Genomic DNA, 26,259 nt, shown 5'->3' with positions numbered 1-26,259 from the left:
ACAAATCGCGGCCAACACTATCTCATGAACTTCACTCTGAACGCCGATATTCAGAAACCTGTGAGGCCTACTCTGTACTAATTTTATCCCTAATTGCGCCTGTAGATGTCTTTTTCGCTCAGTAACAGCATCGAAATTGCTCTTTCAAGTGATGATAATACATTCTTCACTGTCGGATGAGAAATATATCTAACTCTCGCATAGTAACTGCAAGAATCTCACTTTTGTCAGGGACTGATCCTTGCCAGTGGAAAATAAAAACGGCGACATATTACGTTGCGCCACTGAGGTTCATGATCTAGTGGCGTAGCAGGATATGAGCACCGCATACTCACTCTTTGATTCCTCCTTATACTGAATATTTTCCATTTCCTTGGAAATTTTATAAAATTAACTCACTTAAAAATAGAACCGCAAGTTTTCGTTCAGAACGTAGTCAAGACCCCTCGCATTTATCCTAATCTAGATGTCCTTCATTTATTTGTTATTTGCCCAAACTAGTTCCGGACCAAAAGGTGTGAAATTATACCAGCAAAATCTTTAAGGAATACTTCACCATCTATTTTTCTACAATTTTACATCCCTTAATATGAGTTTATTTGAAATCGCAAATCCTCTTTGCTCTCTTCATTTTTTCTCCTCTGCTGACAAGCCTTGACCCTTTCCCTCCTACGACCTCCTGTTGAGAAATTCTCAACCCACGTCTGACCCTGGGCATTTGTCAAGTTGAATAGTGAGATAGGACCCAATACCATTTATCCAACTGGGAAGAATATTTAGCAATAATGTTGAGGTTTGGAGGATCAACATAGTTCACAACGAATAGAGTATGTGTTGTCTTGCTGAACACAATGTAATGCCTATGATGCACGTTTATTTAATTGTAATCACTTCGACTACTACAACTATTCCAACTACTTTCTTTCTGCCGCTATTTTTTGAAGGTTGGGATGGATTCGTGAGGGATTAGTGAGGAGTGAATTGGTTTGAAAATATCTGTGGTGGTCTGGTGTTTTTGAACACCCACTGTGCTATAAAACCCGCGCAATTTCCAGTCTTGAAGAAAAGGAAACTGAGAAGAAAGATCTTTTGTGTCTGTGTCAGAAATTTTGATCGAATGGAAGGGAGAAGAAATATGCAGCCGAAAATAGAGGGAAATTTGAGTGTACCCCTCTGTCCAAGATTGGAAATTCTCAATCCAAGAGGTATATCAAAAGTGCGCCTGTGACTTGATCCATTTCACTCTATGTCTAATCTCCTAAGCAAAAGAATCCCGTGAATTCGGAAAAGAATGACGTCACCAATGGTCCTCAGTGTAGTGTTTCGTTAATAGAACCAGAAATTCATTCACTTAAAGCAATTCTCAAACGTTCTATTTTAAAATAAGTATTTAATACATGATAAAAATAAATTATTTACGGAATACCAGAGGTAGAGAAATAAAATGAAATGTAGTGATAATAAGTCTAGCACCGTTATTCCAATAATCAGCCGGAAAGAAGTCATCATTTTTACTTTACTTATATCGCTATTACCATACACTACCTAATCGGTTTAAGCTACTAAAAGTACTAGTCAAAATAGTTGAATCGACTAATCAAATTAGTATTATGCTGTAAACCTATATAATATTTAAATTGGATTCGTCGCCTCAAAAGTCCTAACTCTACACATATGAGTTTCCCTAACTCTCTTTTAGTTTGAGTTAAGTAGTTTAAGTTCTCTATTTCAGATCTCTGATTACTTCTCTCATGATAACATCCATTTATTGTGTTGTTTTCGCTTCAAATTAACCACTACACTAGTTTCTGTCTACGCTGCCCTCGTCCATATGGTATGGTAATAATTTTTTCGCTGACACGAAGGAAAACAAGCGGAAGTTGATTCATTAATGGAGCGGAAATTCTCTTCGGTCGTAAATATTAGGATGAAAAGATTAAAGACGGACGTACGCATAACTATTTAGAGTGGTGTTCTGCGCTGCATTTCATTACACATGCATGAATTGTGGAAAAGAATTAAGCGAGAAAGCTTAGGTAGGAAAGCTAACTTCGCTTCAGTGGAAACCAAGAATACTTGCTGCAGATTATTTATTTGTCTATTTGCTCTTTCAGTTATTTGCTTGTTTATTTACAGATTCTCTACAGAACTGTGCAGCGTAACAGGAAGATAAAAGCTGTTTGTAATCAGATGTTATATAGGAAAACGTGTGCAATTTATGCTTTGGAAAGCGAACCCTGAAAAAAGCCCTCTAAAAAACTGAACCGAAATATAAATAACTTCGCAAGTTTCCAAAATTAAACCTCTTAAAGTGATATTTTTTGCATTTTTTGATTTTAGTTTTCAGCATCGTATAAATTTACTAAGGGGCGAGTGTAGTGTAGCGGTTAGAGGTTCGGCTTCCTGCACGATCGATCGGAGGTTCATTTCATCGCCTTTCATCCGTCCGGGGTCGATAAATTTGTACCGGACTTGTCGGGGAGGATAAAAACACTGACTTGACACATCGGCTAACCACCGCAAGTCATCGTATAGGCCAGATACACGTTCGTTAACCTCAAACGATTCTGAATTGAAGTGAACGTGGGGGCGCATCCCAAGCGGATTGATTAACGCCAGAAACTTCACCCTTTTATATCCTTTAAAAATTTACTGACATTTGATTTACATTCTCAGTCCGAAAGTGAAGGATGTGTACGTTGTTATTTGTCTGTTATTTACTTGTTTCTATGTATTTCTATGTATTTATTTGTTTGTTTGAGAAAACCAACGAATCCCTGAGAAAATCATGTGTATTGAGAGTCTTCCTTTTTTCCCTTAAAGAAAGGCAGTAAATAATTTTGAGTGTCCACAAAAAAAAACACGAAAACCAACAAAGACTGCTTCTCTTTAGCAAAGTTTTATAACGAATTGAAGTCTGTACAAGCAAGAGAAAATGGAAATGAAAACGGAGTAGCGATTCCAAAAGAATTGGCAAGGTGTCGATGGTGAGGTAACTATGAGTTTCCAGAGTGTGAATGCGTCAAAGTATTCAACTTTAGACGTTATTTGCAATCTTTTCCAGATTTTTCTATAGCTATTTCTAGCGTTTTTGCTTCTTAACTGTTTTCGTTATCCATAGGAATAGGAGGTATTCCTTAAACTTATTTGAGCGGTCAGTTGCAGCAAAACGACTATAATTAGGAAGTTTAACATTAAGCCTGGACACAAGCCTCATAAAATTTCATGTTTGACGACAAATTGCTCATAAACCTCTTCAATCGCTTGACTTGAATAGACTGAATGAGTTCGACTTTCTATTCTTAGGCCACTCAAAAGCTCCTATCAGAAAGTGGACACAAGCGGCAGCTGACGCATGAACAGTTGGCTGAAATAGCTGGAACATTTCATAATTAGCGAAATTTATGGGAGCCGTGACGGTTGAGAATTTCAAAGATTGTACATCTGATAAGCTCTCAGCTACATTACTAAAAATGAATGAAAAAATTATTAGGGTTTGGTCCGGCAGCGAGAAAGAGAGAAAAGGAAGCATAGAAATAACGTTTTTTATTTCAAAATTTGCTACGGAAACTTCTAAAAACTTCTGAAAGCTTAGTGGGATCAATTCGTTAGTTATGATAAACAACTAATTATTAACAAAGTACTCACTTATTATAAGCAGAAACCCTCCAGTATTTCATTGTTGCAATCTGGGATGGTTAAGTCGAAAAATCCTTGTGGATATTAGAGGTTCTTGAAAGATATCGAATAATTTCCACGATAGCATGACGCGACCGTATCCTTCAGCATATCCCAATGAGGTGGGGACGAAAGGAGACATAATACTCTTTACTTCCTAATATAAGAAGAAGAAGAGGTTTCTCGACTCTCTTCCTTTACCGAATTTCCTTTTCGTTTCCTCAAGAATCGTTAAATTCCTACGTGTAGAAGTATGTAAAGTTCGACTGAAATGGCCTGTTCCGGAATGAGAGTGTCTCATTACGAAGAAATCCTTGGAAACGTGGAAAAGCTGACAGACTGTCTGACTGCTGACTGTTTTCCTTCCTTAATGTGATTTTTCAGAGACACCAGACAAGTTCCTTTTTTTTTTCGATGATCTGGGATTTTCCGAGTATACAATTTATGTCAAAGAGCAGTAATTGCTGGATTTACAATTCCGAGATTTGGGATGCGGTATTCATTCCGTATTGAACTGTGTAAATAGAAGAAATATTAGCACTTGAATATTAATAATATTATTAATAACAATATTAGCACTACGTTCGAATTGTGTTCGTTGGAAGCTTTTTGTCTGGATTTGTAACCTACAATAATGGGCTTATGAAACTTATAAAACCTAACCTAACCAATAATCTATAAAATATATTAGTTATAATACACAAATAATATAATATATGCCTAAAATGTACATTTGCACTGAAAGTATTTATTCGTAGCTCATCGTCGTTTCTTTTCCGACATCTTGAACAACTTCTCTCTTATCTTTCATACTTTTTATTAATAATTTTCTCTGTATCAGCTATTTCTTGCTCCATAACAGCTTCCAATTTTCTTAGAGAAATCCCTGGAACGGGAAACAAGCTGCAGTCGTGGAAAAGTCGACAACAGCTTGTTTTCTTTCCTCGAGGTGATTTTCTAGAGATATCAGTTTTCGATACGATCAAAAAAAAAAAAGAGAGAGCAGGATCACATAGACTTCATCTCACCGATCTTGCTCTTTTATCTGTTTCGAGGCATGTTGAGAAATGAGGAAGGAAATAATACTCTAGCCTCTCTTCTTTTCCCTTGAGAGAGTTTGCATCTTGGATTTCCAACACCAACTATACTTCCGGGGATGTTAATTACATGGCTACAAACTTCACCCGACCTCGATAATTCTTGTGTTCGGAGAGCTGCAATAGAGCTGTGCAATTTGCCCCTGCAGTTCATTAAATGGAATGATCTACTGATAATGAGCTCTACAAAAATCATGTTTACACTTCGGCGGTTGTGTTGTGCTTGATTTATACGTGGGAAGTGAAGTCGAAGAAAACAGCTCGGAATTGTTAATGAATGTTATTTTTGGGATTTTCGAGGCAGATATGTGAGAGTCGAAACCAATGTAATACTAAGATCCCTGACCTCATAACTAAACTTTCAATTAATGAATAATTAAGGCAATTTGGCATTTATTCAGGAACTGCACGTTAAGACATAGAAATGAAGCAACAGTTGTTGCTTCGCTATTCCGTTTATGTTTATGTTTGTGTTTGTGTTTATGCTTATGTTCACATATATATATATATATATATATATATATATATATATATATATATATATATATATATATATATATATATATATATATATATATATATATATATGAACATAAACATAAACACAATATAAATATTTTTCAATCCTCACTTCACTTTCTTTTGGAAATCTATGTATGACCCTCGAGGAATCTCGAGCAACCTGAGTTCGACTCACCCGTAAATCAAGCTTGAATTAGTTTGTGGGCCCTAGTTTTCCTCATAGTCTCTGGGGAAAAATCTACTACGTAGCTTGGACTTCCGCTGTCACTCTCACGACAGATTGTCTCCCTGATTGGGCTTAGCATAAAGCTTGTTGTTTATGTTATAGTCACCTCGCTCGTTGTGCACTGAAGGACCATCATTTATTTTATCCTCCCATCCAGCATGTGACATGGTCGTTAACGTTACGGGAACAACGTAGCTCTACGAAATATCCGCAGTGGTAGGTTGACGGAGCAGCGTTTTTCGGTTTCTCTAATTTTTTTGCTCCAGAAAATTCTTATCGACTCTATATTATGAATAAATAAGCAATTACATTGAGTCTGTAAATAATTCGGTTTTTTCCAACTGTTACTGGAAACTACTATACTAAATTTTCGTCGCTGTCAACAATGAATTGTACAGAGAAAAGTTGAAAATTTTTCAAACATGTTGAAAAGGATTATGGAGAATAATGGAGAGCACACTTATTCACTTATTCACATACACCAATTCTACAATGAAAAAAAGAAACACACTCCATTTCTAAATTTAAAAAAAAAGAAAATTTTAGCAATTTTTACAAAATTGGCCAGTTTATTGTCAAGGTCATAGAGATAAAAAAGTTGCCAACATTTTAAAAAATTATTTCAATTACAAAATCTAAGAAGCACAGGCACAGCACCACAATTCTTGTGCCCAATAAGTGCATATGCAAGTAATAAAAAGTAAGAAATACTAAACAGTAGTAGTGATAACAAGTATGAATTATACTTATATACTTATAATACTTATAATTATATATATGCTTATAATTATGTAATTAAATTAAAAATTTAAACTTGAGTTTCCGAGAAATTTCTTCGGAAGTTTTATTTTCTCTTGTCAAATTTCTCTACTATCCCTCAAATGATTGAATTTCTAATTTTCTTTCGCATAATTGGTGTTCGGATTAAGATGTCTTTGGACACACTCTGAAATCACAAATGATAACGTATGGAACATGTCTATTACCTGCTAGCTCCTATTTCAAGCTATTTCGAAAAGAAAAGATTTTCTGAGTGAATTAGGGACCGCCTGACAATATTCGGTAACTAAAGTGTTCTATAAATATTTCGTAACACCAAAAGAAAAAATTCGTGAAATATTTTGTGAAATCGAGATAAAAATCCAGTGGAGACTATTTGAATTGCGATATAAATATTAGACTGGAGCGAATAACCCGACTGAAGAATAACCTGACAAATTGATTGAGTTACGCGAGAAGGATGATGACAGTTTAGTATTCAAACAGCGAAAATACAGAAAAGCAGACTGTCTTCTGAAAAAAAATGTTGGATAAAAAGGTAGCAATATCGTGAAATATCTAGGTAAAATATTGTATGCAGAGAGCTCATAAACGCAAGGAATAGTCGGAAAAGCAGGAAGAAAGTTTTTGGCTTCTACAACCACAGACATAGTGTATAAGAGTGCGAGAAATTTGGGAAAAGTCATGTTTGGAAAGCTAGAAGTGGGAGAATTGAATTGTTCCAAATACTCCGACCTCTCGATAGGGATAAAAACTGAAGAAGAGAGCGCAAAAAATGGAGATGTGAGGGTGTGGAAGGATGAAAAACTAGCGAAGTGGAATGAACTGGCACAGTTAAATTCAATACAATGTCATTTTATTACCTAATTTTACGTACAATTGGCACGTTCTTCAGCCAAGTCATGAAAACTCGGGAAAAAAGAAAAAGAAATTTGCAAACATTTTAGTAGCTATATATAGTTGAACAAATCTGTTCGCAAATACCCAAAAAAAATGTCGCAGAGTTCCCCAGACAGAAAAGAAATATCCTCACCCAAAGAAAAACAGGAAACTAGTATTTTAGAGAAAAAATTTTAAAAAATGAAAGTACATTTTCAACCGCAGGATAGTGCAGCTATTATTTTTTCCCATCATTCATTCTTTCGCTGATGAAGTGGCAGAGAAGAAAAAGATAAAAGGAGACATGCACTTTTTAGCGACAAAGAATAATCTTCAACAAATTCTTGAAGCATTCGTGATAAAATCAACGAACATTGCGGGACACTGCCGAAATTTTTAAAATTCAAAATAATTGTTTAGTCGAATGGAAATTAACCAAAGAATCAGAACAACTCGAAAATCAGACTGAATTCCTAGTGTTGTAACGATGATTATTCGAATGCTCGAAGTGAACGAAACAAGACATGAATGGTTACCTAATAGCTTGACAGAAACTGACCGGTCGTGAATGAACAGGTGGGTACGGTACTTCCTGTTTGGTGAATTGCACAACATCACGTCTGTCCTGTCGTGAATCGATCGACGATCGAAGGTAGGCGAACGTATTGCAGAAATCCTCTTCGCATTTGCAGATCTTCAGGAAAGTATAAGTATTGACCTATATTTTAGGATTTTCGATCAATAAACCCCACCTCTTGCCAGTTATCGATCCGTTCCTCACATCGAGTGTGACCACCGTTCAAGTACGGTATTTCACCGGCGGAACCGCAGTGTTGCCGTAATTTCGGAGTATCACCTTAAAAAAGGAGGATAGAGTGCACTGATCGGTATTGATTGTTAAGATGGGTTCAAAAACGGTGGTTATGATCTCCAGTCAGGAGAGAATGAAAGGAGAAAGTTTTCGCATGTGTATGGAAATCTTCGTGAAATTCTGGTTTTTTAAAAAATACCGAGAAGGGTCCTTCTAAGAATAGGAGGTATTTTTCAAACAGCCTGCTACCTAAGTAGAAATAAATAAATTAATTAAATAAATCGATTAATTTCGCATGTACATGAAATATTTGAGTCAGATCTGCAGTTATTTCATTAATATTTATTATTTTTAGTGCACTTACTGTAAATCAGATCTTTAAGTAACGAACTAGTGCTTCTGTGACGCCTTGATTTTTCTCAATTTCTTCTTGCGTCGCGTAGGTCACTTAAATCGTCTGAAGCACTAAATTCCGCGACGCGCTACGCACAGCACTCGGTAATATTTTCAACTGATATGCTTAGATTTTTTACGGAGAGAACACCATCTAATCTGCCACGGGTCCCTTTTAATCGGTTCTCTTGTGATGCGTTTGTCCAGCGCGTAGAATCTGAGCATGGATTCATTGGATGTTGACGTGTACATTCGTCTTCAATTGCCCATGTTTTGATGCAATCTGCCGACAGCTCTCGAATTCTCGCGAAATTTCCGCTATTCTCCACACATGCGAGCACTTCTTGGGTCAGCTTTGCAGTAAAATAATTGGCCTGCAATTAGGTAGTACAATAACAGAAAAGACAATAGGGCTTATTTTGTCTTTCTGGTCTCTTAGTTCTAACGAATAACCATCAATGTCATCGGCTGCAATTTTTACTTGTTGTTGTTTACATTTATAGCTAGCACTTTTACAATACTAACTATCACTACTGATATTTTATCTAATTTTTTCACATTTGTGTACATCTACCTTATTACATCTACTTTGTTTATTTTACTGTCGTACAGTGTACGGTTAAGTAGTAAACATCAATATGGAAGGAATTGATCCGTCGGAAACCCTCAGGATGCTTAGAACAGTTAAACGTCAGGTTCTGAAATAATGTCATTCCCAATTACGGTGAAGAGAGGAAAATCGATTTTTCAAGATAGTGAACGTTCGGGCGATAATTATTTGAGGTTTCCTCTTCCTCCTATCGCCCCCCTTATCCTTCATAGTTACATACTTATGCGCAACTTCTTTCTCTTGAGAAGTCACGCCTAACTGAAACATGGGAACTTGGGAAAAGTGTGAAGAGGCTCTGGATCTTCTAAAAATTCTAATCCTCATTCTTTGGGCTTCAGAACACCGGCCTTCCAAACTCCGGAAGAGCGAATCGAATTCGAAGATCGAAAGCTTTGAAAGAAAATTTCTAAAGCATAAATATATTGATTAAATGTGAACATGTAACAGAAGCTACGCTCTGAACATTCCATTTCCAATAATTCGTGCTTAGTTCCCGAAAAGGTCATTCCAGATCGTTTTAGAAAGCTTCCTGACAATTCATTTGTTAAAATCAATTTGTTTATTTATCTTCTTATTCATTTAAATACGCCAATAATTGTACCAACTATTTGGAGAGGAAATTGCTTAGAAAAGTTCCCTTTAACATTATTAGAGGTTAGTAAATTGAGGCAAGCAAGTACGGATGTGATTGTAATCGTACCCTGAATACCATGAATAGGGTGCAATTAAAGGACTACGACGAATAGAAGGGAGGTTCTCACGATTCCAAAGCTTAATCGCGCTTGCATAATTATGCACACAAATTCGCATACCGCTCTGAACGTGATTATGATTGAAAGGAAAGAGTTGGGAGAAAGAAAAAAGAAAGAAAATGAAGGGAGTTATACGAAAGAACAGCCTCCATTCTCCAGGAATTTTCCGAAGTCAGTGAAACGCTACTCGCTGTGAGCTAAGCCACACAAATGTTTCGCAATGTTATTTGTTTAGAACCCCGTCAAAAAGGAAGGGTTCATTTAGCTGGATTCTTCTGAAAACTCTTATAACAACCAATTGTTCGCTTCTCTCCTCCCAGCTGAGTGAACCGCAGCCCATGACATGGGAGAAGCCACGCACGGTCCCACCCTCTTTCGAAATTTTTCTAAGGTCATCCTGAAACGTGGAATAATTTGATAAAATTTTCTGGGTCTCGCATTTCCCCCAAATCTGTCCCTTAATCGATTGCTGCCTGTTCAGCAAATTTTATGATGACGATTTCAGCTCCAATGAAGATATTCGAAATGTGATTGCTTGGATTCTTAAAAGGACAACAAAAAACGATATTGAGAGAAAAAAATGGATGAGGCTGCCTTGATCTGCTCTTAAGTGCAGCATTGTTAAAGCTCAAAGAAGTGGTGGAATTTGGCACTATGAACGCACAAAAAAACACTACACAAGAATAATTACATATTGTAATAATGTAGGGCCTAGGAGTACCTGGTAAATAAAGACGCAAAATACTATCGGATATCGAATAGTCTGTGCACATAATATCAAGTTACTCCCTATTAACTACTACTTTTTATCTACTATTTTCTCCTAGGTTTACATCAATTAGTTGTAGTTTGATTCGAATTGATTGGTGCGAAAATAGACGTTCCCAAAGGGAGAAGATTTTCAGTTCGATCTGTAGGAACATTTGATCGACGATCAGCTGTTATTCGCCGCCATCTTCACGTCCAATTCGACTATTTGAACAAATTTTTTGAACTGTTCATTTCACTTTTCAATTCCATCGAAAGGAAACCACCAAAACAACTGATATCCGAAACACAAGATTTTGTGCTCCTATAGCTCATCTTCTTCAGCTGAGTTCGATCAACAAACGAGTAAACAAGCAAGTAATAGCAAGTGATACCGGATCACTTCTCCTGCCGACGACTTTTTAAATCAGGTCTCTGCATTTACTCTTTCACGCTTCTCCTTAACATTCACATGCACCTCACCCATGCTTTGAATGTTCATTCCTGCTATGGAGTCGCTCTCGGTGAAACACCCTATCATTTTGCAAAGATCATTTCAACTCGCTGAAACGGCAAGTGCCATCTTTACACATTTATTTATTCGCTGTGAATAGCGCGGTTTTAATCGACGGCATAAAACGTCACTGAAGATGTGTTTCACCATGGACAAACGAATTTTGGGAGCAACCTCAAAAGTGCAGCAAAAAAGAGGATCGTAGAAAATGAATGAGAATATATTTGAGACTGTGCAGTGAGCCTCACAAATACACAGTACCTTCACTAAAAGGTTGTATTCCTAACGAATCGGGAACAATGGAGCGTCGTAGCTCTTCTTTTATGCAAATGACGAGAGAGTGGCAGTTGCAGGCTTTCCAATTTCTGGAGAAATCTGGCCGAGCACGCCATTCACAGTCTCTTCCCCATGGATGAGAAGGACAAACCTAATGGCCACTGATAAGTAAGTCCTTCGAAGTACATCACCCAAGTAGCGGGGACTTTTTTCCACATAAAAAACAAAATGTTCCTAGTCCTAGGCGTGTTTTGACGCTAGCAATCAGCTACTCGATAGGAGCTGGTGTGTTTCGATCTCCGCTGTCCTCATAAAAATTAGAGTTCCTCCGGGAAATAGACGGACAACGAACGAGTCGAGCTTTTCGACACGATCCACGTCGTTAGCGTTCCTATGTGATGAGCTCGGCCATCTGGTTTATTTCGTTTTGTTGTTGTCTTCAAATTGTTCGCGTGTATGTTATGGGACATGAAACGAGATGAAACACATTCGTCCAGAAATTTCTGGGGCGCGCATTGGAGAAAAAAGAACGATAAAACTTGGATGATGGTTCTGACACTGCACATATTCCGGAATTTGTAAGAGGTAGCGATGAGGCTTGATAGTTCTTGCTAAGGACGGAGGATAGTAGAAGAACGAATGATAATGAAGTTGCAAATGACATATGCGACATATATGGACTAACCCGTTGTCTTTAAAAAAGGAAAAATAAATTCAGAGAGAGAGTTCGTAAACTCCTGGCATCAAAGAAATGCCAGAAATTGATTTGTAATCTTTCTTGTATACAATATCAGACATTAAGGTTTCCAGGGGGTAGAATAATTGTTGTTTATTATTGTTTAAAAAGAAAATGAGGAATAAATTCCTGAAGCTCTGTGCTAATCTATGCTTACGTTATTACAAATAGTTATTTGCAAGTTTGCCACCAAAGACTGCTTTCAGGAAAAAAATTGGATGATGGAGACAACTGTGTAAACGTAAAAAGAATGTGCTTTTATTGTGAATTTTCCAGTAAATCAACAAAACATAAATAAATCTGCATAATGTGAAGAGGTCAAAATTGAATGCCAAGAACTTCAGAAAGGGCAGTGTTGATCTAAAATAACCCCAGGGAGTTGAAAAGAAAAATAATCAATTGATTCATCCTAAAAATCTAAGTTTTTGAACAGTAAAAAGTAGAAAGAATGGAAAACATCAAGTTCCCATCAACTGGAACAACTTTAAGCCGTTCAAATAATAAAAAAGACATAATTGTCATCTAATTCTGGAGAACTCTCCAAAAAACGTATCCTCCCTCTAGCCGAAATTTTGAGAAAAGAAAGCTAGAAAATTGGCTTACGATCCTGAACGAAGTATGAAATGCGTGTGGAGAAATTTGAAAAAGTAACTACTTACTACTCTAACATTATTGCGATCGAGAATAATAGTATCATTTTTACTTCTAGCAATATTTTATAAAGGAATTGTTTGCTTTTTAAGCTTAGTCAAAAAACCTTTAACATATAGAGAACTAAGCAAAAATAACGGAACAGAGAAAGTCCAAGTGTTGGTAAAATTCCCAATTTCTTCAGAACCTTTCAGTTGGTGCATGGTTTCTCTCGGAAAAGGTTTTGAGTACGCTCTTTCTTTTTTCAGGACTCATTAGAATGTTGTGTGTGACGCACCAGTATCCTCTCTTCTCAATCCGATAAAACAAAAATCGCCTTGACATAGAAGGTTGTCGTCGCAGGAATCGCGGTCGCAGAAACATTTCACTTGGCCACATTCTGAAAAAATTCCCAGTTGAGAGGAAAAAAAAGAAATAGAAAAGGCGGAAAAGAGAAGAAGAAAACTGGTATGTAAAGCTAGCCGTTCCTATTTTGTTTCTCCTACCACTCCGTTGATAATTTTTCCCCTAAATGATAAGGTTCAAAAACTTATTGTCCACTCCGTTCCCTCATTCGGAATAATATATTGTTTTGATGTGTAAATTCCCACATCGCCGTCCTGTTCAATTAATAATGATTTAGGGAGCGAACAGTTGGTTTCTCGTCGTCAATAAAAGAACGGCGCCTAGCAGAAAGCAAGGTGTAGGAGTTAGATGCAAGACGAAAATGAATCGCGAGATAAACGACGGATGACCGGAATAAAAAGAGAACGGTCTTATCGGTTAGGAAAAGCGATCTCGGTCAGGAATAAAGTTTTAAGGGAAAAATGCCCTTAACGGCCCTTCTTTATTTCAGGCAAATAATTTAAGAACAATTCAATACAACAATTTAATAACATTCAAATCAAATTCCCTTTGCTGAAGTGAATTGGGGTTTTTAATCTAAAATTTCTCCTTCTGGAATATCCATTGATCTGTAAATCCTCTGATATGGATGTCATGGAATAAAATTATAAATACCTTTTCTTATTTTCATATCATTTGTTACACTCTATATTACGTGTTTTGTCATTTATTTTATCATTTGTTTCACTATTTATGTACTTTATATGATATTGCTGTGCCTCATTTTTTAATTTCATCCCACCTAATCGCGTTTTACTGTAGAAGAGGTGTACAAGAGTTTCAGAATCTGCTAATTCTTCCCCTGTCCTTACCATACCCACTATGTACATAGCTTCCAGGAAACTTTGGATGATACACAAAGAATCCATCTCAGCAAATCAGATAAGAAGTCGCATTCGTCCACGTTTAATGTACTGGAACACATGCAATCTGGATGTAATGAAGGAGAAACATTGGTGAAGAGAAAAGGAATCTAACTTCCAGAAAAAAATCAATCTATAATCTGAGACCTGGCGCTGAACCTTATGCATGAACTATGAACTTTATGAAGTGTCACATTCCAGCTAAACTTTAAGTTTTCTTTTAATATATAGTAGAAAAGGAAGACCACAAGAGCAGGAATGATGAGGAGAAGGAGAGGAAAGAGAGAGAAGAGGTAGAAGAGAAGAGAGAGCAATGGAAAAAGGGAAGAGATCAGACCTTGAACTCCAGTATTTTTTCTTATTTAGAGTGGAGTCTAAAGGCCCAGTTATGTAGTAGATAAACAAATAAATAGGTAGAAAGACTACTTTCATCAAATCGTTACTTTTTGATCTTCAAGTACCTTTGAGTGTCAGCCAAATATTTTCAGCTTTTTTGACGTATTAGAAATAATTTTCACAGGATTTATCTTCAAAGGGCAGCTAGCAGACTAGCTTTTGGAATTTAAATACTAGTTCTTCTGAATTATGGAGACGTCACAGCAAAGTGATATCAAACTGGAATAAAATGTAGTGTTTAATTATGAGTATTCAGCTGATTACTTCGGAAAAATTGAAGATGCTTCTGGAACGATTCAAGATGTTCCCGAGGAAGAGAAGCTACAGCTGAAAACCTCTACGGTGAGAATTGCTTCGTGAATGGGACGAGAAAAAGTGTCATTCCTTGGAAAGTCATGTAAATCGAACACTGAGTATCTCCTCCTCATGATTCAAGGTAACCTCTTGGATGCAGCAGCTGGAAGCGCCTAGCGAAGTTAATGGAGGCTACGCAGTCATTAATATTACAAATTAATTGCTAAATTTCCCCGCAATTGTTGCAATTTCAAGGAGGAAAAATTTGTTCCTTAGATGAAATTCTATTCACCACCACTTTGCCAATTTTATCTCCCTGCTGACCCAAGCAACCGTAACCAATTAATCCAGAGTGAACGATTAAAATGGAATTTTTCGTTCGCTTACTGAAGAAGTTCCCCTAATCCCCAATTCATTGTGATGGATTTCCCTGTGAATCCAGCCAAATGCCACTGATGCGTGCAAATTTTCAGAGTACTGCTGCTTCATCCGGACTCAAGCTTTGCCAATCTGTTAGCATGACAAATTTCATTGTTTCCTCCTCAATACACATGGAAAATCCGGAAAATCAATACACATAGAAATCGCCCGAGACAAGTTTTCTCGTGCTCCATAAGCCAAAAAGATTAGTTGCTAGTGGCGGGGGTGGGTGCAGGTGTTCGGTGTGTTTGTGAAATGCGATCATTTATACTGATGCTGCGTGTAACTCGAGTTAGATCACATTTCGCTCGCTTGTTCCAACATCGTCGGACAACTGATCCTTCTGTTTATGCGTGCGAAAAAAACTCGCTCAACGCATTATGGTCAGTAATCTCAAAATGGTGGACGCACGATGAACGGTAGCGGAAAATGTGGCATCGAAGACTTCTCATTAGCTCTCGCCATTCATTTCTCTATACAAAAAGTGAATTAAGTGTGTGTCCCCGGTGGAAAACAAAACAATTCATCGGCCATAGCATTCCTAGCAGTAACAGGTGACTGGCCAGTGATTGACATGGAATTTTTATTTTTTTCGAATGAAAAGAATAACATCCTGCTATGCTGGAGAAAGTTTCTTCTCCCAAACTACGAAATGTAAAAAATTAAAGTAGTGGTCAGCACATTTTAAATTCTATAATTTGGAGCAAGGGATAGGAATCGATTCTACCGCAGCTAAGTAGTACACTGACCAGTAAGCTAAAAAATTACATGTCGTTAAAACATTATTCCACTGATTTTTTTCGTGATTTTCGAAAAAAGGGAAAGTTCGACAGCTAGAGGGTTGATATCCAAAGATTTCCTTCGAATCATTTGAAATATTTCCCATTTCAAAGCCTCTGGCCACCGTAAAATTTCTTGTATTCTCCGAAATAAAAATAGCATGGCAAGAAGAAGTAAGAGGAGATCACTTAACAAACTACTAGAAGAGCTATGATTCCAGGGTTCGACAGCAAAAAAAGGAAAAAGAATGATAAAAAATCACTTGTAAAACTCTTTGTGCTGCTGCAAAGAATTTTACAAATGATTTCTTTATTATCGAAAAGTTTCACTTTCATGCATTTTTTACCACTACAATCAACCAGCAATCATAGTCTACCCGGAAGGGTACGGTAATTGAAATAAGTTCATAGTATCAACGAAAAGTAAACAATAATGAATTATTCACAGCTTTTCATTTGTGTGTTAGCACAGCAGAGCGCTGTGTAATCCTCGAAATGTAATTCCATCAAAGTGCTCGAATAAACTTTTCAAATATTCCATCTCGCCCCTTTGACGGCTGAGTTTGCCTCCGTAGAATCCTAGAAAGGCTTAGACTATGTAAACCACTCTTTACCACAGCTCCTTCTGTACTCGGACACCGGCTATGGAGGTAACTTCTGAACGCAGCTGCCGAAATACCTTTCGGAATGACATCCAGGAAGCAGGAGGGTGCAGGAAATTTTTTTTGAAAACCCATCATTACTGATAGCCATTTTAGAAAGGAAAAAGAAAAAAGGGGAAAAAGAAGGAAGGCACCTTCAGGTAAAATTTACTCATTCAAAAGATAAGTCGCAGGGGAAATCGCAAAGAAATCGCTGATCTTGACGTCTCTCCATTCAAGACCAAGAGCCGTCTAACTGTTCTGCTCTTCAAAAGACGAAAACAGATAAATTAGGTAAGAAGTGCACGGTAAGTTAATAATGAGGGATAAATTTTGAGGTTCGGGTACTTGACGTTTTGCGTTTCACACCCATTTCGAGTCCCGAGGACAGTATTTGGTAGGATTTACGATAAAATATGCTTCTCTTGGTGGATTCCTCGCGACAGAGTGCTTATAAATGGAAATCCTATGAATTCCCGAATGAGATGAGGGTTTGTTTGAAATGATCGCCGGCCGAATGTCGTCGTGGATCCTCATCCGCTGCGTGGAGTTTTGCTGCTCATTCGACATTTTAATCGCAGCTGCCGTTCCCGTTCTTTTCTCGCTCTCAATTCGTGTAAACAACCAGCGCAACAACAGGCACACGACAACGAGCGCGATTCCCCTCCTTATTCAGCGGACGACTAACCGGGCGGCTCCCGTTTTTTAGACGCGAGTTGTCTTCATGACGAGTTAATCCCTCGTGCTCTTTAGACCTTCCACGAGGCTAAGCCCTCCTCAGCTGTTCCTTCGGCTGAGAGAGCGCACACACGCGTGCTAAGTAACACCAAATGCCCAATTTTCTCGCCTAAAGATTATGGGAAATGTCGTGGATTACGGTAGTTTTCCCGGGATAACAAAGAAGATCTCAAACAGAGAAAAATACTTCCGACGATTATAATGTAAATAATGGTTTTCACGATTGTATTCATAAGATTTAGGATTATACTCGATTTTGTACTGATCTATACTATTTCGCAAAGCAGAATTCCTAATCATATTTTGTTTCTTGTTTTCTTTTTGAAATTCTTTGAGATGGAAATGCAATTTTCTGAGGTAGAAGAATTTTCCTTCAGTTAGTTCTTTCACTTCAAGGTGCACATCTTAGCAGAAATCACTATCCAATTTTTTAGTGAGAATCTAAGAAATATCTCTTGAAGTTCATTTTTTCGAAAATTGAGAATTGCACCAATTTTTCTTCAGACTATAAAAATACCTACTTGCAAGCATTCAAGCGTAAAGGCGATGAAAAGCCTAAAAAGAAAAAAAATCCAATTTTTCAGCTTTTTCTTCAACAATATCCACATTTCTTTCATATTTTCCATTTAAGTGCACCTTTTTTATTGCGAGATGGAGCGGCAATTCATTAGACAAAATATGTCCCAAAACGATGGAAAACATACTTTAAAAAAATGCATGAAACGCGTATCTAAAGGATAGCGCAAACATGCGAAAATTTTACTTGCATCGAGTTTCCGCCCAATTGTAGAGAAAATTGTATTTTCTGTCAGCTATGGTGCCCTCGTTCTAGACGTTCCCACGAAAATTCCATCATGATATCGATTTCGTTTCAACATGCTCGAAAACTCTCAGAACATACAATACATACCGAAAGTTTCGAACAAAGATAGAGACGGTAGTGCCCATGTTCGACTGTCTTTGAGTCTTGGCACGTTAAAACGTAGTTTTTAATCGATTTACTTGAGCTGCAGCCAACATTTTTTTTTAAATAAAGACGGTAGTTTTCTGTGGGACTTGGAAAGTTTCACTTCGGCTTTTCTTTCATTTAGGGGATTTTGTGGTCACTTTCTCGAAAGGCATAGAACTTTCCTTCAATTTCCACACAGTTTCCTGATCTTTCAAAAAACTATAAAAAGTTGACTAAAGTGCAGGGTCTAACAATGAAGATGCATGCTCAGAATTTTCGGTTACGGGTCCTCTTTTGCAAAACCCGTCTGTGTTTAAACCCCGAGAAGGGCTCTTTGCGTTTGGTCGAGAGACAGAAATAATAGACGAATACATGTTGGAGATCAGAATTTAGAAAGGAATCCTAGAAAAACACCCAGAAAACATAATTATAAATTGATTAAGAGGTAGTTTAGAGAGAAGATAGTCTGATCAATGACTTTCATTCAAATTCCCTTTATCTGTTATGAAAAAAACAAACGAAATAAATACAAATGGTGTTATTTCTGTCATTCCAATATTATTATTATTATTATTATTATTATTATTATTATTATTATTATTATTATTATTATTATTATTATTATTATTATTATTATTATTATTATTATTATTATTATTATTATTATTATTATTATTATTATTATTATTATTATTATTATTATTTTAAGTATATTGCTACTATTATTTGAGGCAGGCGATACGCAGAACCCCCTGACTCTGCTCTAAGTGCTATCACGGATTACAAAGGGGATATTATTATTATTGTTATTATTATTATTATTATTATTATTATTATTATTATTATTATTATTATTATTATTATTATTATTATCCATCGTCTGCAACTAAATGGTCCTAATTCTTCTCCGAAATTCAACCGTGCACTCCCTTGAATTTTTCCCCCACTTCGTCATAGCTGAATCCAGAAGAGTGCCCTCTAAGTTCTCGGCTTTTTCAAAGGCATACACTTTTTCCATGAAACGATCAGCGAAGAGATAGAGAAAAACGATTCGATGAGATTTATAACAGGAATTGTAGTCATGCGGTTCAAAGCGCTTTTTGAAAAACAGTGACAGTGTTTATGCAGCGATAACAGAAAGTAGAGGGAAACAGTTACGTAGATTCTTATGAAAAGAAACTAATTTTCATGCACTGTCTTCAACAAAACTAAATTAAGCAATGATAAACTTCAGAAACTACAAACTGTAGCTCTCTATGGTTGGAGATGACTTCAGAGAGGAATTATCTGAGACAACAATAATTTTTGACAACATTGTTATTATTATCATTTTTATTTCTACCACTGCTGTTGTCGTTATTACTATCGTAAATTCGTCACTCAGTTTCGGAGACATAGATTATTGAGGTGGAAAATTTGTAGACGGTGCAGCTGATGAGTCAAAAACCTATGAAAAAGCCGTAGGAACAGAGAAACCAGGAAGAAAAATAAAGTTTCCCTCCCAACGAGCGCTACTGAAATGCAAACGCAGACCTAGAGATTAGAATTCATCACAACTTCCAAAATCTACGTACTCTTTCGTTTTTCTCATCTTTTCTTCTCTTTTCTACTATAAACCCTAAAATTCCACACCACTGTACACAGAAACCAAGTTTCTTTCCACTTTGTTTTAGAGACATTTCTGTGTGTTTAGTCCCCTTCGATCTCATATTTTGAAGAAGTCCTCGAAAAAAAGCAGTGGGGCTTTCGCATTCATTATTAAGTCCAGTGACATCAACATAGCAAAGTTTATTTGAGAATGTCACAGGGATTTTTTGTGGCCTAACCTGAAAAGTGTTTACTAACTAACTAACCTAACTAATCTAACTACTCACTTTATATATTATGAAGAAAAAACCCCGGTTTGTCAAAGGGTCAAGGAGTCGAAGAGTCAAAGTTTGCCCTGACAATGGAAGCGGTAAAGTAAGGACATATTTCATGTCTGACTAACCGTAGGTTTTTCCTCAATAAATCACTCGTTACTAATTACTGTCTACGATCATTTATCACGTTATTATTTTTGCGCATAAATTTCACAAGTATGTGCATTTTCTTCTCGGTGACTGCTTCATCTTTGCAAATAAATTATGCATATCTGTCATGGCGCTTTTCCCTCAACAGAATTGCACGTGAACTGCGGGTGAGAGGAATTTGACATTGATCTTCAGGTTGTATTCGTATTCAACTTAGTAGAAGTAAGCAAAAAAGAAGAAGAGGAGAGGAAGAAGCATGTAAAAAAAAAGGACGTGGAAGAAGTGATCATTTCCAGGAAGCAGTTAGGGGATAACAAATAACGGATAGAAAGAAATGCAGAATTCATTACCGCACAGACAGAAGTGTCGTTGATTTCGAAAGGGTAGACCCGTCGGGAAGAAAAACACCAGAGAAATCCCTCAAAAAGCTTGGATCTAAACGGATCAAATTGAAAGTTGTGCTGCATTTGCGAAGCTGGTTCGATGCCAAGCTCGGAAATGCCGCTCTGATCCTTGTGAAATGATAAACATAATTGTTTTATCTTAGTCTGTGCACATAACACTGACCCTGTAGTCACTCCCGTTTTTTGACAGCATCCCTTTGTCGCGGTTGCGGTAAATCAGAGTGAATCGAGACAAATTAATTTCAAAAAGTACATTTTAAATTTGAGTAAAACTGACAAGTTGACAATCTGCACTGTGAAGTATTTTGATACAATCTCTTCCAAGCAGGCTGCGACATTAATCCACAAAGCCAGCAATCGTTGTACCTTAATCCACAACCTAATCCGCAGTTCCCTTCTGATCACGAATACCCTCGTAGTTGATGACGACAGCATCCGCAGTCGCGCTTGCTCGTCGAAACATTCAAAGTGTCCAATACTTGTTAGCTCGGAGATGGTTCCCAGAGGGATTTCGCTATCGAGTCCCAGCCGGCCGCAAGATTTTCCGCCCGATGCGCGCTAAGAGTATGTGGGGTGGTGGATGGAAGGCAACACGACCGATACACATTCCAGGTCGATCCTGAGAGAGCTAAGCGCATGTCCGCAAGAGAAAGGTTTGGAGAATATTGGAAGTGTTGACGACGATGCGGATTATGATGCTGTGAGCTTTGACCGACCATTGCGTCCTACGATTTCCTCGCGTGTTTTCGGATGAACAAACGAATCGAAGACTTCGCCCGGCAAGTGGATATTTCATCGTTGAAGACGTGTTAGTTATTGCCGAAAAGTTGGTTAGAGAGCCGTGCGATGTGAACGACGAGCTGCGTGATCGTGAGCCGACGAAAGTGCAGAATGGTTCGCAAAAAGACTCATCTTCTACATAATCGAAAATCAGTAGGTGAAAACAAAAACAATAAACATAAAGTGATTTAAAAGTAAGTGCGGTAACTTGAAGTGATTTTCTAAGGTTTCTTCGAATCAAGGAATAAACCTAATTAATGGTTTTTCAAATTTTTAATTTGAAACCAAGTAGGTTAGAACCTTCTACTCAATACGTGCAGGATCAAAAGTTTAAACACCTTGGAGATCCTATTTATACCGATGTCAGCGAAATAAAGAAGAAGAAACTATTAAGCGTGGTTAAGGTGTTTTGTTTTTACTGTGTTTGATTTTTTGGAAAATGTTTTCACCCCCTCTTCGAAAATTTCGAAAATTTTACCTTTTACAAAAAAATCTCTTTAAATTTGAACTTTTGATAAAACAAACAGCGAACAAAGGAAGCGAAAGTGTGATCAATAATGAAAAGCATGAAAACAAACCCTTAACAACACTTTTTCAGAAATTTCATAGAATATTTCAATTTCATTCATTTTTTCGTTGTTCTTATGAATCACTTGTGAATAATTATTCCTAAATTGTCTCTAGCCCAGTTTCTTTTTGATTTGGGAGCAAAAATCACAAGCAGGAGACATGGGGGGGGACAAGAATCGTCGAAGTTTCTGAAAATGAGCTAAAGCAAAAAATAGGCAGATAAGCCCATTCATCTGCAAAGTTTCAGGCCAAAAATCAGACTCGCTTCTTGGATTCTTTGAAACTCGCACGAACCACTCAATCCTTTTTTCGAGGATATCACGGCAAAGTGCCGGTTTTCGTGTGTCAATGTACGACTGTTTTCCAGCCCACATCATTCATCCACGATTATTGGCTAATCTGACAGATTACGTTCAAACGAATGAGGATAACGACTAAAGCTCGTCTCAAAGCAGAAAACCTATATCTTCCGCTTTTTCCAAGTCGTTCTGCTAATAGCCGAATATTGTAGTCAAGAGCAAACGCAGTGGTGAACCATGTACATATAGGCTCAAGCAGGAATCCTTTAAAATTAAACTGGTGCTTGAAGAAAAAATAAATTTCGAAAACCTGTCGGTGTGCCCAGTTTCTTTGTTCAGATGACTCTGAGAGTTATTCAACGCATGAGCCCCTCGTATGTTTACTGATAGTAAGAAAACGTCAATAAAATAAAAATAAACAGGTTGTTTGCTTCGGCGTTCAGACAGCAGAGGTTTCCTACATGTACAAAATTACCATCAGAAAAACGACGACGAAAATGTTCACATGCAAAAATTATAATAAGAATGCGATGTTTGAAGGCTAAATATCTAGAGATTGTAAAAATTGAAAAGTTAATATTTCGAGAGGAAAAAAATCATTTCTCACGTTTATAGGCTGCTCTTACAAGAAAAATTAGAAGAAATTCCCAGCGTATTAGAAATATCACCTCTTTATACTGCTGCAAATATAAATCGTTATCGGGGCACAGCTTCTTGAGCGCAGTAAACGCGTTTATTTATCGGGTGATAGCGACTCTTCCGTCCACAAATTCTCAGGAATTGGGAGATGTCAAAAAAAGAAAGAAAACAGTTTAAGCTGGATTTTATGGCCCCTCTTAGCAAGAGCTGTGCAGCGATGGGTAAACTATTGCATCACTGAAAGGGAACATGATACCTGGATAGCTCTCTATTTACTAAAACAAACAAACGTCATATGTCTTTGGGGAAAGATGCTGCCGCGCTCGAGGACATCTGCTCGTCTCATAAATCCACGAAAAGTCATCATCTCGCTCTCTTCCTCAAAGTGAACGTATTTCATTGAGTTCAATGCCAGAGCAATTCCAGCATTTTTTCCTCGAACTTTTGCAACAACATGCAGTTTTCCCCTGCGTCTCTGGTGCGGCAAAAGTACACGCCGCCCGTCATCCACAAATGTCGAAATTGAAACCGATTCGCAGGCACAACTGATAGCGTGCATCCACGCGATGGCTGCGGCGATGACCCTGCCGCTGGGTCTCGGCCGGTGTGTGCCTAATCCTCGATATCGCTGCGCGTCAAATGCATTTAGTTTCGCTTGGCTGTGCTCAGAATAACGCGACAAGATGTTACGCTCTTTCGTTGAACTTGTCATTTCATGAACGTCTGCAAAAGTGCGTCACCAACAGACGGGGAAAACCACAGGACTTACCCTGCAAACTACGTAAAAGTCAATAAGAGCCGGATTTCCCTCTGTACCCAAAGAAAACTCCCGCACCGAACCCAAAATGAAACTACGTTTCGTTCGGTGGTTATGGTTTTCCTCCAACTCTGTAGTCCTGGAATCCCAGCATCAGTTACCACAAAGCGACAGAACGAACGTAACAAATTGCGTGTTTCCAGAGAGTTACATGTGCTCAAAGCAGAAAAGCGATCTATCAAATGGTGAGGACGCTCTGTTCGTTTTCTCTACGGAACTTGCACGCAATTTGACGGATCACCTTGTCATTGCACTCACGAAAGCGACAAGCAACGAGCCCTGGGCTGTTCCAGGGAACATTCTGCATTCCAAAAGAAGTGAAGTTTTAATTGGATTTTTTCGTGATTTCCAGTGTCAGATTACTCTTAAAGACATATCCGCAAGTCCAGTGGAGCATGCCGTTTTGCAGATCCGGGAGCTATGAGCTACAGAAAATTAGTTCAATTTATTCGCGGACATTCGCTGCGGGAGACACAGCGACTTTCGTCTTCTTATGGCATTGATTATGAGCTATTCATTGAAGATCAGCGCTATGTGCACTCTGGGCTGGCCAAGAAAAGCGCTTCACAAGGTTTTTTGGATTTAATTGTGCGAAAAAACTGTTGCCGTCGTTGTTTTGTACGAGTTTTCTGCAGAAAGTAATTTGTTGCGTGCATGTGCGTATATTTTAACAGCTAGTAGGCGAGATAATGTTATGCAATGTTAATGCGTGTATGTGTGTATGTGTGTGTAAATAAGGGATGGTGTGGATGAGCTGGGACTGAACGGAAGCAAACAAGTCTCAATGGAAGTCAGAATGCATTTCAAATTGAGACGCTCAGCAACAACAGAACATGAAAAAGTAGGAGATTTAGAGATTAAGAAAAAACGTTGGAGAAATTAGAAATGAATGACACAGCAAAGGATTGTAAGTGCACTTCTTTTATCCAATTGTTAGAAGGCAAACTTTCCGACGAATCTGGGCCCTTTCACGAAAATAACGGTACACGACATGGTGGCGAACGAACCCGAGTGAAAGTAACGGATTAAAAGAAGATAGAATAAGATATGGTGTGGAAGTTGTTCGCATAGCATCTACTTCCTAGGAGCACAAAACAAAGTCCGACTCAAAAAACGACTGGGAAAGGCGTAGTGGTCCCCTACTACTGCCTGATACCACTACTTCAGGAAAGTGCACAACTATTACTAAATGCCAACATTCCATTTTTAAGACTACTTACTTCGTAAGAACTCCCGATACCCTGACATAAAACATAATGGGAAAAACCTGATGAGAGAATGAGAAATCATATGGGAAAAGGCAGTTCCGCAGCGAAATATAGATACGATCACCGGCAAAACTTGCACAGACAACAAAAAGACTGTACAGTAATAAGGTTTATTGGTTAAACCAGCTGGATATTTTGAAGGTTAGGATCACAAATCTAGACAGGTTCGATCCATTCGACTCCTGAATGGATTTGGAAATTGAAATTTTGAATTGAAACGAAAATACGGAATTGTGATAGCAAGAAGAATTTTAGAGAAGCATAGATCCGAATGATGAAAAAAACTAGACATAGTTACTATAGTGACGCTCACATCCCTCTCGATTTAGCAATGCAAATAGGTCTATCTTCAATAAACACCGGGATATCTAAAAAATTAGTACATTGTTTACTTGGGATCCTGAAGCGATCGCTTGGATTACGGTATGCTCTACGGACGGAAAGCTAAGAAACAGGCTTTTAAAAAATAATGGTGCTGATTTGCTTGTATAAATTTCGCATTTCCGATCATATTATGAAGTTTTTGAGCTTCACCAAGTAAATTTAAAACAAAGAAGAACGGGAAGTATTTGAAAAATTTGACTTCAAAAATGTGCTGTGGTCATAAAATCACAGAGAATTCTGCGGCTCTTTTGGAGTAGAAATAAAAGTAGGATGAGAATGATCTCTCCGAAGTGGTAGAACAACTTTTTGACATAATAGCGGATCGGATCTAACAACTCAATTAGATGGGGATCCATGCGTTTTATGCAAAAACTTACTCGAAACATGAACAACGGCCAGCATGAGCAAGCTGGTCAGTAACATTCCGCATTAGCTAGTCGTCATAGGTGAACGTATCGTCTGACGGACGGACGCAATATTACGGATCAAGTAAGGGATCAACTCAATGCGGTGATGACCACGTTAGGACGACGAGGACGACGCTGACGACGAGTCTCAGTCTCAGTGACGCATCTGGGAGCCACCGGGGGTGGGGCGGGGCTTCCGGGGTGGAGCTGGTGGCAGCGGCGAGTGTGAGTGAGTGGCCACGCATGCAGCGGCCGACGGCAACAAATGGAGGACGCTGGCCTCGTGACCGTGGACCGTGGTGATAGATAATGGTCCATCCGTGGACAGCTGACACCGAGATGCAGTCAGTGGAGATTCCCGACGTTTGCTCAGTTTTCGTCAAGAAAAACGAAGAAAAAATCGCGGAAACCTCATCAATCTCATCAGATGTTTAATTTAATGATTATTTCCACAACTCAGGATTCTTTCGCCTAATTCCAATAACTAAGTCCAAATTGAGACCTGACCTTGATGATAGCAAAGAAGAGAATTAAAATGTCATG

At 37.9% G+C, this 26,259-nt stretch overlaps 2 protein-coding genes across 2 annotated transcripts in view; one reads left to right on the top strand and one right to left on the bottom strand.

The window, feature by feature from the left end:
- RB195_001716 (uncharacterized protein) overlaps positions 1–25,732 on the bottom strand; it is a gene marked incomplete at both ends in the record, with an annotated part of 29,407 nt that extends 3,675 nt beyond the window's left edge. The window contains 4 exons of the mRNA XM_013448563.2: positions 7,742–7,876; positions 7,935–8,038; positions 12,950–13,051; positions 25,687–25,732. Of these exons, the coding sequence (XP_013304017.2) occupies positions 7,742–7,876; positions 7,935–8,038; positions 12,950–13,051; positions 25,687–25,732 (387 nt within the window). The remainder of the gene's footprint in view (positions 1–7,741; positions 7,877–7,934; positions 8,039–12,949; positions 13,052–25,686) is intronic.
- RB195_001717 (uncharacterized protein) lies at positions 18,641–18,844 on the top strand (the record flags this gene model as incomplete). The annotated part of the gene is made up of 1 exon (XM_064198637.1): positions 18,641–18,844. The coding sequence occupies one exon, from the start codon at positions 18,641–18,643 to the stop codon at positions 18,842–18,844; it is 204 nt and encodes a 67-aa protein (XP_064054518.1).
- Positions 25,733–26,259: the final 527 nt, after the last annotated feature.

The sequence above is a fragment of the Necator americanus genome, chromosome IV (genome assembly GCF_031761385.1).
Source record: "Necator americanus strain Aroian chromosome IV, whole genome shotgun sequence".
Classification (NCBI taxonomy): domain Eukaryota; kingdom Metazoa; phylum Nematoda; class Chromadorea; order Rhabditida; family Ancylostomatidae; genus Necator; species Necator americanus.
The sequence above is the reverse complement of the archived record's forward strand: the minus strand, read 5'-3'. Positions and strand labels throughout refer to the sequence as shown.